Genomic DNA, 16487 nt, shown 5'->3' on the forward strand with positions numbered 1-16487 from the left:
CTTACCTATAACCTACAGGGATTTTACCATATGAGTCTGGCCCATATCCAGAAGCTCCTCTGGAGACCAGCGGTTTTTGTACATTCTTTGTTCTCAGCCTGTCCCAGCCTGTGCTAGGGCTCCCCATGACACTCTAGAGCCATGCCCAGAGGAGTGGGAGGTCACAGGTATTCATACCACTGCCTGTTAGGTAACCAGGGATCTCCAAATCTTTGATGAAAACCACGTGATAAGTTGGACAGTACTTGAGCCAACAATGACACTACGCATCACAATTCAATGAAAACTCCTGAATACAGGTTGGGAATTAAGAGAATCAAACAGTAATAAATGGGTCCCTGACAAGGGAACCAGTGCCCCATGTGCTACGTGGTCCAGGCAAACTCTAAGCTCCTTTTGTTAGGGGGAAAGGAGGTCCTGCGCTAATCCCATACAGACTTTGTGGACCCCACCCCCACTCCAGACCAAAGCCATCAGGACATTGGGAAAGACAAGTCCCGTCACCACCAAACAGAAGGTGGCTGGCACCTGAGGGTGGAGTTAAGCAGCCAGGGTTGGTATAAAAACCAGACACGTGGGCCTTGGGGCTCTCGCTCTGTCGCTCGCCTCCTGGCTTCATGGCTCCCGGCTTGCAGCCAGCTCTCAGAGTGTCATTTTGGGATTCCAGATCAGCGGATCGGGTAGGACACATTTAAAACTTTGTCTCCCACTTTTCTCCCTGAACTGTACATTTCCTCATTTCCCCTTCCCTTGTAAATAAACCTTTTATTAACCTTTCGTGTGTGCCTGCAGTAGAGCACTGATAAGTCCTTTCAAGCGCGCGGGTGAGGACCCACAGTCAGGCACCCCGTTTTGTATCGGGGCTGCCCTATAACACTTTCAGGAAAAGAAGTCACTGAGTTACACGCCAACCATTCTCCAAACATGTCTCCCTCACTCCCGAAATGCAAGACTTTCTGCTCTGCTTTCTCCTTCAGATGAGACAAGAAGACAGGTCAAGCAAGTCAGCTCCCAGGATTGAATCCCATTTCAGCAGCACAAAACAAAAGCCCCTGTGAGGTGCAGTATTCAAGTCCAGCTGGGTCCTAGTGGCTAAAGGAGCCCAGAAAGGGCTAAAACAGGTCAACCCAAAGACATTTAATCACTGTTGTACAGGTGCACACAAGTAAAGTCAAGAAGTACTAGCAGGGACAATTAAGATACTAGACCTGGTCTCTGGAGAATTGGGGCAGAAGGGGTGTTTAGTACCTCTTTCAAAGTAGTCCCCAATCAGTCTCCCTAGACTACAATTTACCTATTAAAGGAAAAGGGATGGGAGGGGTAGGTCAATCTTGGGGGCCATCACTGGAGGAAGGGAATGTTTTCTTTGGCTCCATCCTGGTTAAAAGTTTCAAAATCAACAGTCTTTTCCACCTAGTTACTGCCAGATCTACTGGTTGCTCTTTGCTTTGATAACAGGAATGACATGAAACACAAGCCACATTCCTCCACAAAAGCAGCTTCTTGCAAGGGGGTGGGGGGGGAGCCAAAGGGGAGGGTTGAAAATTCCCCTGGAGGGCTTAGTTAACAAACACCCTTTCTCACCTTGAGGACTCAGGGAAACGGAGTTATTTTGTGTCACTGTCACTTATAACTTTTTTTTAAAGATTATTTATTCATTTATTTATACATACATACAAGCACTGGATACAGTCAGAAACTCAGGAGGGCAAGAGAATTCACCAGAGCCAGAGCAGGGAACAGAACAGGCAGACTGACGAAATACACTGCTGAGGGGAGCAGGGGGCGCAGCAGGAGAGGACTGTCACGCCATGTGGGACCCTCGCCTGGTGGCCGGGGATCAAACCTGTGCTGCAGAGGCTGCAGGCAGCTTCACAGCCCAGTGCTCAACGACTGCGCCAGCGGGAGAGGCCCTCTTATAACATTTTTACAACTCAGTTCAGATAAGGATTTTTGGCTTCAACCTGGAGTAGGACAAACAAGTGCCACCCCTGTGTTTGCTGTGTTTATACCCCAGCTCCCTTCCAAGCAGGATCTTGCTCAATTGGCCCTGAACCTGGTAGAGAGGTGAGCACACTCAGGAGGGTAATGGCGGAGAGCTAAGAGTCAACCCTTCCTCCTTTCAGAGCAATGAAGAAGGGTGGGAGCAGGGGAGGAGGGATACAGAAAGGCAGCAGATTTTGGTGCAAGGACCATGCAGAGCAACCTGCAAGAGAACACCTGGCCTCCAGCACCTCCATGTCCACATGAGCTGGTGATCTTGAGCCCACAATTTCTTTAGTTTGTTTCGTCATAGTGGGAAGTAGGTAAGAGCTCCAACACCTCATGGTGGCTGGCATGGTGAATAATAAAAGCATCATGTCTGCGTTGGCTAAAACCGCAATTTCAGGGTTAAGTAAGAAGGTGGTCGACTCCCTCTTCCCCTTCCCAAGTCATGGTCCCCGACCTGCAGAGTTAAGCTGACTATTCCCCATTTCTCTGCTGTCCTTGAGAGCACCCAAGAGCCTTACCATTCCCCCAGGAGTGACTGGGTTTCAACATTCTGGCTGCCCTGTCACATTCAGCTTTGGGTCAGTCAAAGGCTTCTAGTTACCAGCCCTGCCTTTCAAGAATACAAACAGTCCCATGTGGTAGAACTTGACCCCTGTGCCTCAATCCATGTCTCATCCAAATTTCAACATGAATAAGGGCCCTCTGCCTGAGAAGGCCCCTAGTTTTTGGAGATTACTCATTTCCAGTATCAGGATCACCTTACTTTGTCAATAAGGATGACTGGGGTGACACTGGGCCCCTCTACGGAAACAGAGAACATGCTGAGGCACAATGTTGTGATGGATTTAGGCTGCATTCCACTGACTAGATTTATCATCAACTAGTCCTTCCATACAGCTAAGTACAACTGATACTACTAGACTATGGAAAGGACCACGTGCAAAAAGCTGCCTTTTTATACTTTGAACCCTGGCAGCATGCCCTTGCTCTCTAATGTCACTCACAACTGCTGTAATTTCCACACATGTGCACTTAATGCTACTTCCCCTACCTGATGGTAAATATTTTGAGGGCAGGGATAGAATTTATACCTGTTTGTATCCACAGCATGCTATGATACTTTTCAGATACAGAATCTTGGTCACAAGAATCTTCCAACATGACAAAAATTAATGCTTCCTTAATGAAACAGGAAATAGAATTCATTCAAATCAGCAGTCTAAGAATATTCTGTTGCAAACTTGTTCCCTGAAAATCACTAACCCATCTGATAGATATACATGATGAACTGTCTCTTAACCAGAAAACCCATTTTCTGATCACAGATAATAAAGGGATAGCATGCTTGATTCCATGTTGAATCTAAAATTTGGTACATGGTGTCATAACCAAAAGTTCAGGAGGTGACTTTTCTGAACTTGAGCTCCTCTAAACACAAAATGAAAGACCAGTCTTTAGCCACACCATAGCTTCCAGTGAACTATCTTAACTGTCCCTTGCATGGAAGAACTAACGCAGCCTACAGCCTATCTGCCCTTGACAGACACTGAACTCATGCGGCACACAGTATTAGGTTTTATTCCTCCTCTGTCATAAAAGCCACCAATTGTAGGTGAGCCACCATCCTTGTCTTGCCTCAGCCATACTTAATACCAAGACTCAGGGATAAGTTTCCCTTATCATCTTCAGGAGAAAACACGTAACAACACTTCAACCTGATCTGTCTGAAATATTCTTTCCCCAGTTCATATGTGTACTAAACTCCTACTCATTCTTCAAAACTCAGATATCACCTTCTCAGGAAAGCCTTCCATACCGTCTCCACCCCGACAGGTTTAAGCTGTCTTCCCACTTTCTGCTACACCAGTCCCTGGACATTCCTTGCTACAGTCTCATCAGTTTGTCAAGTAATTATTTCCATGTTAGAGAGAAGCAGAGTGTCTCTAAATGTGGCCAGAAACTATTGATACCTGCATCAGAATCACCTTAGGAATTTACCAGAAATGCACATTCCTGGGCCCTTGCCCCTCTGACCTACAGAATCTACATTTTTTTAAAAAGATTAATTGATTTATACATACAAGAACCGGGGTACAGGCCAGATGTGTGGGAGGGTGAGAGATTCACCAGAGACAGAGCAGGGAATGGAACAGGCAGACTGATGGAAATACACTGCTGAGGGGAGCAGTGGGCAAGACAGGAGAGGTCTGCCCCGCCATGTGGGTATCTCCGCAGCAGGCTGGGATTGAACACATGCTGCAGAGACTGCAGACAGCTTCTCAGCGCTGCGCTCAACTGCCTGAGCCACCAGGGAGACCCCAGAATCTACAATTTAAAAAGGCACACTTCTAGGTGATTCTTAAACATTTTGGGCATCATTGCATCAGAGTAGAAGCTCTTGGAAAGAGGACAGTAATTACCTGTGCATCCTTTGTGCCAGGTCTATATTCACTAAATTCATTAAGTGTTCAAAATCTCCATACTGAGGCACGTCTTCCCCAGAGTAAATGCAAATGGATACACACTTCAGAAAACATGCCCCAACTACAAAAATAATCCTACTCCAGTCTCAAACACTGGTAGTGCAGTCTAGGTTGTGAGAAAAAACAACAACAACAAGCTTTAGAACCCAAATATCCAAACTTCAATTGCCATTTCCCTGCTCAACTTCAGAGAGGTGGCTTAACTTCTGTAAGCCCGTACTGCTGTAGAACTAGAATCATACTACCACATAACACAGGGTTGTTATGCGGATTAAGAGGAAGAGACATGTACAAAAGCACAATATGAAAGATAAAAACTAACAGCATATGTATTTTTGCATCATTTCAAAAATAGACAGAACGGGGCCTCCCTGGTAGCCTAGGGGTTAAGTCTCAGTGCCACCACACAAGAGGGCCTGAGTTTGATCCCTGGCCAGGGAGCTAACCCACGTGGTGCAGCTGACCTCTGCTGTTTCGCCAGCTGCTCCCCTCAGCAGTGCATTTCAGTAAACCTGCCTGTTCTGCTCCCCACTATCTCTGGTGAATCCTCTCACACACACCCCTGTACCTGTGACCTGCACCCCAGTTCTTCTACACAAAAATAAGTAAAAATCTTTCAAAATAATTTTTTTTAAAGACAATGATCGCCAAGCAATCTTTAGAAGACTGGTTTTCACATAGTTCCAAAAAGAATATTGTTACATTACCAGGTGCAGAAATGCAAGAAATATACAAAATTAGGTCATAAAAAAGGTTTTTACAAAGAAGGTTTGAATCAACGAAGTCTAGGGCAGAAGGGCCTTCAAGAGGTCCCCCGTTGAGCCTTCTTACAGGAAACTCTTCAAAAACAAGAGCAAGATTCCCTTGCTGTTGTTCCATTGAGATGTTCCCCACTACAACCAATCCAGTCCTTTATCCTCCTTGTTGGCTTTAATTTAATGCCACCCCACCACTCATTTAACAGAGTGGAAGTGATGGAACACAAGTCCCCTTCTTTCCTCACAAGGAATAACAACACATGGAACACACCTAGCTCCAAAGCCACCAGGTGACAGGTATAAGAGCTCCAGCCTGGCCCACTTCCATCTCAGTAAGGAATTTGTCCCCCAGCTTCCAGTTTCCTGTACAGTCTTATGTTCTTTAGGAATGAGTAGATAAAACTAGTACTGAAGTTACATTTAAAGAGGCATTTACAAAATGTGTCTCAGTCAGCCACAGCGCTAATATTTTACATGCATTCTTTTGTGAAATATTCCCAGTAACTCTTTTAGTAGGTATTATTCATTTCAAAGGGGAGGTTCAGAGCAGGTAAGTGGCCTGCCTAAAACAGTGGGGGCGCCAAGATACAGGTCTTTCCAGTTCCCTAGCCCAGTTCTTTCTAGTCCAGCAAGCAGTCTCCCCTCCCCCTCTTCCCACTCCAGCTGACAAAGTTGGAGGGCTCCATCCATCCCATTTCAGATGCTCAAAATCCTCAAAATCTGTGCCAGGGATCACTCAGCCCTTAGGTTGAAAGTCTTGGGATGGGGCGGAGGACACAGGAGGTACTCAGTGGGGTTACCCACTCTGCCTATCAGTTGCAATAAAGCAACACTGCAGATTGACAAGAGTAGCAATGAAAGTGTGGAGCTTTTGAGAGATATTTAAAAGAATTTCAGGCAACCCAAGGGAGATTTGCTCACCTAGCACTTTTCTGCGTGAGATTAATCCAGCAGAGCCTCTGTTAAGGCTTCTGGTTGGATCTCATCAAGACTTTTCCTTACCCAGGAACAGGGAGCAGTGTGCATGTCCACCCCCACCCCTCTTACAGCCACCACTGGTTACAGTTACACATTCCGGTAGAGAAGTGCCTCTCAGACCCAAGAGGGGGTGGGGGTGGCCAACTCAGAGCCCTGGAACAAATAGTTGGCAACAGCTGTGTTCTCAGCAGACAGCAGTTGGTCCTGCTACTGTTTTCTCAGTCCACATTAGGTTGCAGGCTATAATTTAGTGCCCCTGCTTCAAACAGTGGCTCAAAAAGCAATCAAATCTCTACCACAGGGGTCTATTGGCTTTGAAATCTGTGTCAGAAAGGCCAAAATGTGGTCACCCCCACCCCCTTCCCTCACAGGAATGCCGGACGTCCCTCAGCCAGGCAGCCCTGACCTCATGGTTAAAAAGAGAAAGCCTTTGGGAGCCCTTCCCTTTAAACAAAAAATCACCCCCCACCTCTGAATCTCTTTAGAACCAGAGAACTGTGAAGAAATCTCTGCCAATTAGCCAAATCAAAATGGAGAAGAAATAATGGGGGTTTCTGAGCAAGAATCCCACTCTGCTTCTTCCCCTCTCGGCGTCACTTATCAACTGTTTTCACTACGCGGCTTCGGTACCAGTCTTAGGGTGCCTCAAATCAGAATGCAGAGCCCCAGAGAGAGACAGAAGGGGTTAAGACAGTGGCTGGGAAACTAAGAAGCAACTGGCAAATTCTGCACAGGAGCCGGCCTATTATAACTGTGAGACATTTTCTAAAAGATTCCCTCCACCCGAAGCAGTAGTACAATAAACAAGTTGCCACCCTTCTTCCCTTCCCGAACCCAAACCATGTACAACCAGTGCAATTACCTGTCTAAGACCCAAAAGGAAAGGCATCCTGCAAGAGCATCGTCCACACTAACGATGGGAGCAAACGTTTCTAAAAGTTAAGGTCTTGGAAGGAGCATTTCCCCTGGTGGGCCTGCGTGCTGCTCAGTGGTTGCAGTTAACCGGCTGTCTTTAGCAAAGAGGAGAAAGTAAACAGAGTCCTGGGATCAAGCAGGCACTCTCTCTCCTGCTCTCCTAGCTACTCCCCCCACCCCTGGCTCTGACCCACCCCCACCTTCTCATGACATATCTCAGACGCAGCAAAACTGAAGCTGTCTGCCAAGGGGGAAATGACATCAGTTCAGGCACAGCAGAAAAAACTCCAGACAGCTGCTGTGGAATACTGACGAGGATGTGCTGCAAATCCATGAGGGCCAGCCCTGGACCCACCTAGAGCTGGAGTCTGCAATGCGGTGGGGTGGAACAGGATGGGGGAGTGGGGCTGCATTCCCCAAAGCATCAGCTCCCCCTTGGCTCTGGGCAGTCTCCTGTGTGCATAAATCAAGCCTCTAAAGCTGAAAAGAATTGCATTTCTCTGAGTAGACTCTACAGCTCCTGAGGTATTGTTTATCCTCCTTGGGAAAGAAAATCAAGCCCTGAGACTGTCAGTTTCACAGCTATTCTGTCTCCACCCCAGCCAGAGTTGGTGCTCAATAAATACCAGCGTAATAAATTAAGGCTGGCTGCCCCATCTTTCTCTGGGGATGAAAGCAATTCACAGGCTTGGAGAGGCACCTTTCTCCCAGTGAAGGCAGGGGATAAAGGCTGCCTAGGACTCCGACCTCCCCCAGCCCGCTCTTTAAGGCAAGCTTCTATTTCATAAATAAACTGCGCATGCACAGATGCCAAGGTCTTTCCTCACTTGTCTTAGGAGAGGTACAACAAGTCCCACCGCTGCCTCCTCCCAGCCTCTGAGTTGCCAGTAAAGCAGATCATCTATATTTAAACCAACTCTTGCTTCTGAAAAGTTCACCACCTGAGGTTTACCGTGTTTCCTTCTCTAAGTTCTGTGCATGGAGAGAATGATTCTCTAACAGCAAGCTTTGCACAAGAAAAAGGCCCTGGGGGAGGAGTCCTGATCCTGACTTTTCCTAATCAACAGTGTAAGCCAGCTCTCCCTCAACAGCAGGTCACAGCTGCTTGCACCAGCCCAAGACAACACAAGCGATGAGGGACAAAGGGCTGGTGTTTGGATTTGGACCTGCAAAAATGACTCTTAAGGACAACAATTCTTCAGAGGAACTTTATAAATCCAAAGTTACTTTCTATTAACTTCTTGGACCGCAAATTAATACTTTCTTCCATGACTCAAAGCAAGTATATCTTCTTTGTTTTTATTTTCTGCAGCAATTTTCTTTCAGTGGTATTTATGGAAGGCCTCCTCCATGGGAGCAGCGCTGTGCCTGGCATGACCCAGGTAAGTCAGAAATGATTCTTGCAAATTAGTGTCTATCACCTCAAGCTAGGACAATAACAGTACACAATACTTACAGTATGGTGAGTTACCAAAAGTACTTTTCAATCATTAGTGAATCTAGCCAGACACACAATGTGCTCCCTGAAGGTCTCCCACTGACGGTCAAGGTCACATCAACTTTCTTGACAAGGAAATGAAAGAGCCAAGCCAGCTGAGCCATTTCCTCAAAAAGACTGAATCACAGCTTCATTGCTATAGAGAAGGGAACAAGGGTGAAATATAGAGAGAAGAGGCTTCTACTACAGTAGGTGTTTGGGGCCAAAGTAGTCATTCTTAAGCAAATATATATTCTCAGACTATCCCATGCCTTGCTTCCACCTTCACAAACAGGCCATACTGCAAAGCAGGTGGGCGTAGGCATCAAGGCACAGATGCCCAGACAAGAGGCAAAAGGCTGTTGTCAACAGCCTCTTTTCAATTCCTCAGTTCCCTAGCAACTGCTGACCACCCCAAAACATGCATAATTATTAACTTTGCCAATCAAACTAGAAAGCATCCTCAATTCCTCATGGGTTACTCTGGTCCGAACCTACCTAACAAGACAGTGGCACCTGCATTTATCTGGAAAGAGTACAACGGCATCAGTGTATTTATTTATCTATTCCACACCTGTGTACCAGGCACAGTTCTAGCCCTGAGGATATGGCCATGAGCAAGATATTTAAGACCCCTTGATCTGATGGGCCATGGAAACATTCCACATTTCTTAAAAATATTCATCAGCAATGACCTCTGAATAAGTGGAACTGCAACAAATTACTAGAAATTCAAAAAAATTTTTTAAAGTTCAATCTAAATTATCAATTTTATGGATGCTATTTAAGATGGTATTTCTAATCTTAGATTAGAAATTCCTATGTGCCAAACAGCATTAAACCCAAAGCATTACACCTAACACAATATACACACTCACAAAGAGATTGCTAATAATGGCTTCTTTCTCACTAATCTACTTTTCCTTGCTCCCCACACCTTGCTGACTAACCTTCACTGAGCTGAGATTGTTCTGCAGTGAGGCAATAAAGAAGCTTTTTAAAATGGCAAATGCAGACATTCCCGTGAAGGCAAATATACTTTTTTGCTACGCCCTACAACGATTACTGTAACCTAGAGAGACAAAATAGACAAAATAATCATTAGCAATTTCTGCTAGTCTGAAAAAAAAAAGAGGGCTCTTTTTATCCAGGCTTATACATGGTAGACCAAAGGTAATAATTTTAGTCATCTACCTGACAATGCAGAATTAAATTCAATAATGAATTCACCAACTTTAAAAAAAAGGGGCAGGCCCCCCCTGGCGGCGCAGCGGTTGAATGCTGGGCTGCGAGGCTGCACTGGGCTGCAAGGATGCCCGCAGCCTCTGCAGCGCCGGTTCGTTTCCAGCCACCCGCCACCGACAAGGGTCCAACATGGTGCGCAGACCTCTCCTGCCACACCCACTGCTCCCCTCAGCAGTGTACTTCATCAGTCTGCCTGTTCTGCTCCCACTCCGGCTCTGGTGAATTCTCTCTCACCCTCCCGCACTTCTGACTGTACCCAGTGCTTGTATAAATAAATAAATAAATCTTTAAAAATAAAAAAATTTTTAAAAAGGGCACTAAACCTGAATTATGCAGGATTATGATGTCAAAATGCTGCAGTTTCACAACTGTGTATGGCCCCAAGCAGTGTCTGAGACATCCTTCCACTGACCCAGCCCCTTCTTCCCAGTTCAGAGAACTGTAATGCCGAAACTCTATGGATTCCAATTACTATTTAAGATGATAAAATGTAAAAGCATGTATGTTTATACCAGGTGGAATTCATTCTTTCAATGTAGTTGATTTAACAATCTTTTGACAAAATCTTTCTAGGCAGGCTATGCATTTAAATTCTGGGGAAAGTGAGGAGTTATTTGTTCAGCACCAACAATGAAACAGACTGTGCTAAGAACTCCATTAACCAACCTTTCACTAAACCCCATAACAATTTCATGATATAAGCAGTATCTCTGTTCACTTGCAAAAACCAAAACATAGAGGACACCTTGCCCAAGGTCATACAGGTAGCAATAGAAAAGCAAGACACTGAATGAAGTCACTTGCATCAAAGATTTTTTCTTTACAATACAGGAGTCAGAAGTTGAACCAGAAGTTACCAGAATTGAGGGTCAGTTTAACACACTTGCACATTCCTGCTCAGTACTCTAGAACCCTGCTTATAAAGCTGCCACTTATACTACTGATAGATCTGACAGCGGTGTCCCAGAGTGTGGTATCAGGGTACTTGGATATGAGGACTCTTAACTTTAGGAGCCACAGTTATATGATGGAAATGACTGGGCAAGTCCTAAAGTTCTCATCTGTTCCCAGCACACCTGTGATCCCCACACAAGGAGCAAACAGAAGGTGAAGATCTTCCATTGTCTCCAATCTCAAGTAACCTGGCAAACTGTTCCTACACCCACATCATCTGGCCACTGGGGTTGAAGGAGATGGGGCTAAGGGCCAGGGGTTCCTAATTTTGCAATCAAGGAATCTGAAGAAAGAGGGGTTTGTCAGAACAGGACAGCAGCCCCCAGGCTTCTAGAGTAAGAGATAATATCCAGATCTACAGGCATTTTATATGCAGAAGCTTTGAGTAGAGGTTGCTAAACCAGACACACAACATCTGAGATAAGAGACCTTTCTAGGGCCTCCCTGGTGGCGCAGCGGTTAAGCACTGGGCTGCGAAGCTGCCCGCAACCTCTGCAACGCCAGTTCGATCCCCGGCCACCGGGTGAGGGTCCCACATGGAGTACAGAGCTCTCCTGCCGCCCGCTGCTCCCCTCAGCAGTGCATTTGGTCGGTCTGCCTGTTCTGTTCCCTGCTCTGGCTCTGGTGAATTCTCTCACCCTCCCGCATTTCTGACTGTACCCAGTGCTTGTATAAATAAATAAATAAATCTTTTTAAAAAATCTTATATAAAAAAAAGAGAGACCTTTCTACCTTTATCAGGCTGGACACGACACATTTAAATGACTTAAAAGAGTTCTAACTCAGGGCTTCCCTGGTGGCCCAGGGTCTAAGTCTCAGCACGATCAAGCTGTCTCCAGCCACTGCAGCTGTAGTTCAATCCCAGACCTGAGTTCGATCCCAGCCAGGGAGCTAAGCTACGTGGCACAGCAGAACTCTCCTGTTTCGCCCGCTGCTCCCCTCAGCAGTATATTTCAGTCAATCCACCTATTCTGCTCCCCACTCTCTCTGGTGAATCCTCTCACATCCCACACCTCTGGCCTACACCCCAGTTCTTGTATGCACAAATAAATAAAAATAAATATTTTAAAAAGTTCTAACTCAAAAGAAAACAAAAGTGAATATTAACTTAAATACCAAACCAACAGGAGTGCTGCAATAAAAGTCAAACCAAAACATTTTCAACCCATGAATTTGAGGCTGAACATGAATAGAAGAATCCTAAAGTAATTATTTGGGGGAATACCATGGGAAGAAATCCAAACCCAGAACAAAGACTTGCAGAACTTTGCCAAGTAGCAATGCTAAAGATTGCTCAGCTGCTAGAAACCAAGAATGCTAGTTTATCTGAGTCTTGGGCTGGACAAAGGCAAACATGTAGCAAGCCTGCCTAGACAAGAAAAGCACACCTTTCCTTTCTGAACAGGAGGAGGAGTTCTACAAATCACAGGGCTTATTTCTTCTACAATGTATCCATAAAAGCTGTGGATGCTTTTCTACAATTGAGTCTTACCAGAAAGATGACTGGGCAAGCAGCCCTTAAATGCAGTGTGTAACTTCTTGCTCAACATCAAATGGTATTATTTCAGAGGCAGAAGAATTTATCATATATTGACAGCTCTTATTTTACAGTGAAGTTAGGTAAGCTGTTCAAGACTTACTGCTGGGGAGGCACTGGGTCAGCATTTCAACCAAGCCTCTGTGGCTCTAAGGTGTCTTAAATAGACATGGAGATAGGATTCTGAGATTGTTACTTGCCACATCCCCTCATGTATGACTTGATAGTCACAATCACATCCAGCACATACCATGGGGGGAGGGGGTGAGATGCACTATTTATTGGATGACTCAATCTTGCCATAAGGGATTTATTTAGTTAGTTATCCAGCAGCTCGGGAGAAATGATAGTAGACTCAGAAACAGACACAAGCCCTCTATAATAAATTTGGGGAAGAGAAGAAATGGTAAGTATAAGAAGAGCTTGAAGGAGAGAAGCTGTTGAGGTATGGAATAGCCAAAGAAAGTTTTATCAGGAGATGGTTACAAAATTAACATGGAAGGTTTGGGTGGACAGGGAGCACGCTAGGCAGGACCAAGCATGGCCGAACACATGGAAATGAGAACACTAGAGACAGTCAGAAGCCAAGGCAAAGATCAGCTGGCAGTAGACATCAAGGCCCCACAAGTGTGTGTATTTACTGAGCACCTCCAACCAGCATTTTTCTTTCTGATGACTAAGGCAGCATTGTGAATATCAAGGACAGGATTTTACGAAGTAATTTAGTTAGGCTCTCTTTTTGCTTGTTTGATTATATTTACTACGAAAATTCTTGGAGTTGGTTTTGTTCTGCTGTGGGGGAGGCAGAGGGAAGGAACCCATATCAATGTTACAACCTCAGTCTTACAAACAGAGAAAGAAATAAAAGTAGCAGGAGTGAAACCAATTTACAAGGGCTTCCTAAGGCTACTGCCTCTTGCTTTTCTGCTCCCTGGTAAGGAAATTCTTTTGTGTTGACAATTTTTCACTCCACAAATACTCATCACCACCATGGACATTTATTATCCTATCCAGAGTGGAGGGGTCTCTAAATCTCACCACTAACAGTGGGCTGTTACTGACGGTTAATGGGCATCGCTGCATCTGCAACATCAGCTTTATCAAGTACAATAGCACCTTATTTTTCTACAAAAATGCTAGGTTCATTTTTCTTTCCCCCCGCCCTGGAAATAAATAGGTCATTCACCTCAACCAAACTGGCAAGTAGGGAAGAATTACATAAAAATCAGCAAGTTACAGCTCAGGGCTATTTCCAGATACATTTCATGTCTCCTCACAAACTTCTCCAAAAAAAAAGATCAGAATATGAATAGGAAGGACACAGTTCACACCAACTACATGCTACACACTCAGATATAACTTGGAAAGAGAACTCCCTTAGGAACATTGTTAGGGGGAAGTGATGTCCTGAGTTAATCCTATACAGGCTTTGTGGACTCCACCCCCACTCCAGACTAAAGCCATCAAGACATTGGGAAAGACAAATCCCATCACCACCAAGGGAGGGTGGCTGGGACCTGAGGGTGGAGTTGGGCAGCCAGGTTGGATATAAAAAACCAAACACGTGGGCCTTGGGCTTGCTCTCTGGCTCGTGATCGCTCGCCTCCTGGCTTCACCACTCCTGGCTGGCGGCCAACTCTGAGAGCACCATTTTGGGATTCCTGATCAGCGGATTGGGTAGGACTCATTTAAAACTTTGTCTCCCACTTTTCTCCCAGAGCTGTACATTTCCTCATTTCCCCTTCCCTTGTAAATAAACCTTTTATTAACCTTTCACGTGTGCCTGCAGTAGAGCATTGATAAGTCCTTTTAAGCGCGCGGGTAAGGACCCACCATCAGGCACCCCGTTTTGTATCGGGGTTGCTCTACAACAACATGAGTCTTCAAGGTCTCCATGAAATCTGATTTCATCTTTCACTGTTATTTAAATGGTGGGCAAGAGAAAAAGATATGGTCCACTTCAGGTGGGAAAGCAGGTGCAGTGGGGCAGGCCAACAGAAAGCACTAAAACCAAGGTCATCTTCTCAAAGGCACCTCAAATCCACCCTCTGGGTGCAAGATCATAAGAGCAGTCATTTGCATGGTACAAGAGAGACCATCTTGGTTGATCTTTTGTGGGAAAATGCACTCACTCTATTATGTACTCGGCAACATTCTTCACTATCAGGTCTGTCTTCTAAAGCATAAGCAACTTGAAGACAAGATGCATAACTTACTACTGTACTTCTCATGCTATCAAGCAATACCTTGCACAAAGTGGCCCTCAAGGTACAGTGTGGCATGGATGAAGAGATTTATAAAAAGATCATAAACATGAAGTTGATATCGATGAATCTCCATACATTAGAATGGGTGACATTTTCCTGGCCACAGAACCCTGATAAACAGCAAAGCAATCAGGAGAACACCTAGACTTTACTTCAAAGGCAGGAGGTTTGATGCAGGGACTAGGAAACCCTGTGTGTCTCATTATCTGTATATCTCTTTTCTCAGCTGAGGAATTTAAAGCACCGAAGCCATCTCAGAAGTAAACCTCCCTTCCTCAAGGTACAACTGAGACATAATCTGGCTCCCGCCCCTTTCCTAGCAACAGTTTTTCGATTATGGGAAATGGAATGAAACTGCTCCAGGTTTTATCTCCCATTTGCCAGATAACTCTATTAGCAACACCTGGAAGTTTCCTTTTTTTTTTTTTTTTTTTTGCATAAGGGACAATGAAACTTAACGAAGTCTACTTGGAAACACAGCTCCTGGCACCATACCTTTCTTCATTTCCTGGATCTTATGTAAATCAAATCATTACCTCCTTCTTCCTTAGGCTATTCAGTAACCATATACTCCAGCGCCAAGATTTCATGGTCAAAGATACCAGAAGAAAGCATTATGATTAACCCCTCCCATAAGTATTAGGGAGTGGGAAAATTTCTGTAACACACGAGTTTCAAGTAAAATGATGACTAAGAATGGTGAAACTGGAGAAGGTATTATACCAGTGGCAGGGATGCTGATCCTATAGTCATACCATGTGCCCAACCTCAGGCCAGAGAATAGGCAGTACAGGCTGACAGCAGAAAGTAAGTTTATTAAAAAACATCTTGACCCAGCGTCCAAATCGTAAAGAAAGCCCTAGAGCAAAGCAAAAGTGGGTAGAGACACTACTATATAGGTCTAAGCCTTAAGGGAGGAAAAGCTGAAAGTGCCTTTGAGACAGCATCTCCCATAATAGCAAGAAGGAGAGTTTTCACTCCCTGAAAAAAATTAACAGATGCCAATATCTTTGCACTAATACTCACTGTTCCAAAGTTTCACTTTGCTCAGTTCTGGACCAGGTGTGCTCAATACTGCAGAAAAGTTAGAGCTGACCAGTGAGATACAATCAACAATCATCTTTGCAGCAGACTCAAGGCTTATGAACTGCTTTTACATTCATTTTAGTTGTTCCTCATATCAGCTGGTGACAGGATTGGTGGGGGGATAAATTCTGGAACACACACGATCCCACTTACAGAACAAAGGTCTGAAAATGGGAAGTGACTTAGGACTAGTGCTTGTGTTTCTTTCTTTTTTAATACTCAACATCTATTTTGAAAAGTAGTCAAACACCAAACAGTTTTCAAAAGAGTATGTCCTAGAGCGTCTGACTGAAGTGAGAGAGGACTCCCCATGGAACCACAGTGGAGACTGCACAGGAAGAGTCTCACTAGACTCAGTCAGGGTTCTCATTAAACTAGACTCTGTGAGGGTTCTGCAACACACGAGTCTATCACGCGACCACCTATTCTTAGGACCCTGAGGCAACTCCTTACCTCCCCTACCCCCACGGCTATTTTTATCAGCACTGTCCAGAGACTGCTCCAAGGCCACCATTTCTGCAATGGGGCCCATGAAGAGTCACAAGACCTCTGCTTTACAGCTAAGACTCTGAGAGTCCCACAGTAAAGAAGTCTGTTCAACCCTAAATCTCTTACATTTAGAATATGTGTTCATAGAATCTTCTCCATGGTCTTTCAGTTTCCAAATCCTATGTTCCATTTTCCCTCAGCAATGTTGCTTATCTGCTGTGAACACCCCCAATACTGTACCACGAGGGCAGGCACAGTCAAGCCAGGCCTGGGGTGTAGACACACAGCTTACACCCCTGGAGAGCT

At 45.0% G+C, this 16487-nt stretch overlaps 1 protein-coding gene across 3 annotated transcripts in view; it reads right to left on the reverse strand.

Moving 5' to 3' along the window:
* WBP1L (WW domain binding protein 1 like) overlaps window positions 1-16487 on the reverse strand; it is a gene marked incomplete at its 5' end in the record, with an annotated part of 47478 nt that overhangs the window by 21281 nt on the left and 9710 nt on the right. The window contains one exon of one of the 3 annotated variants that reach the window (XM_084244391.1): window positions 7074-7100. The exons of the other annotated variants lie outside the window; for them this stretch is intronic. Coding sequence (XP_084100517.1) covers window positions 7074-7100 — 27 coding nt within the window. Of the gene's footprint in view, window positions 1-7073; window positions 7101-16487 lie in introns of those variants that run through there. 3 annotated transcript variants of the gene reach the window in all.

The sequence above is a fragment of the Talpa europaea genome (genome assembly GCF_964194135.1).
Source record: "Talpa europaea genome assembly, chromosome: 10".
NCBI classification, from domain to species: domain Eukaryota; kingdom Metazoa; phylum Chordata; class Mammalia; order Eulipotyphla; family Talpidae; genus Talpa; species Talpa europaea.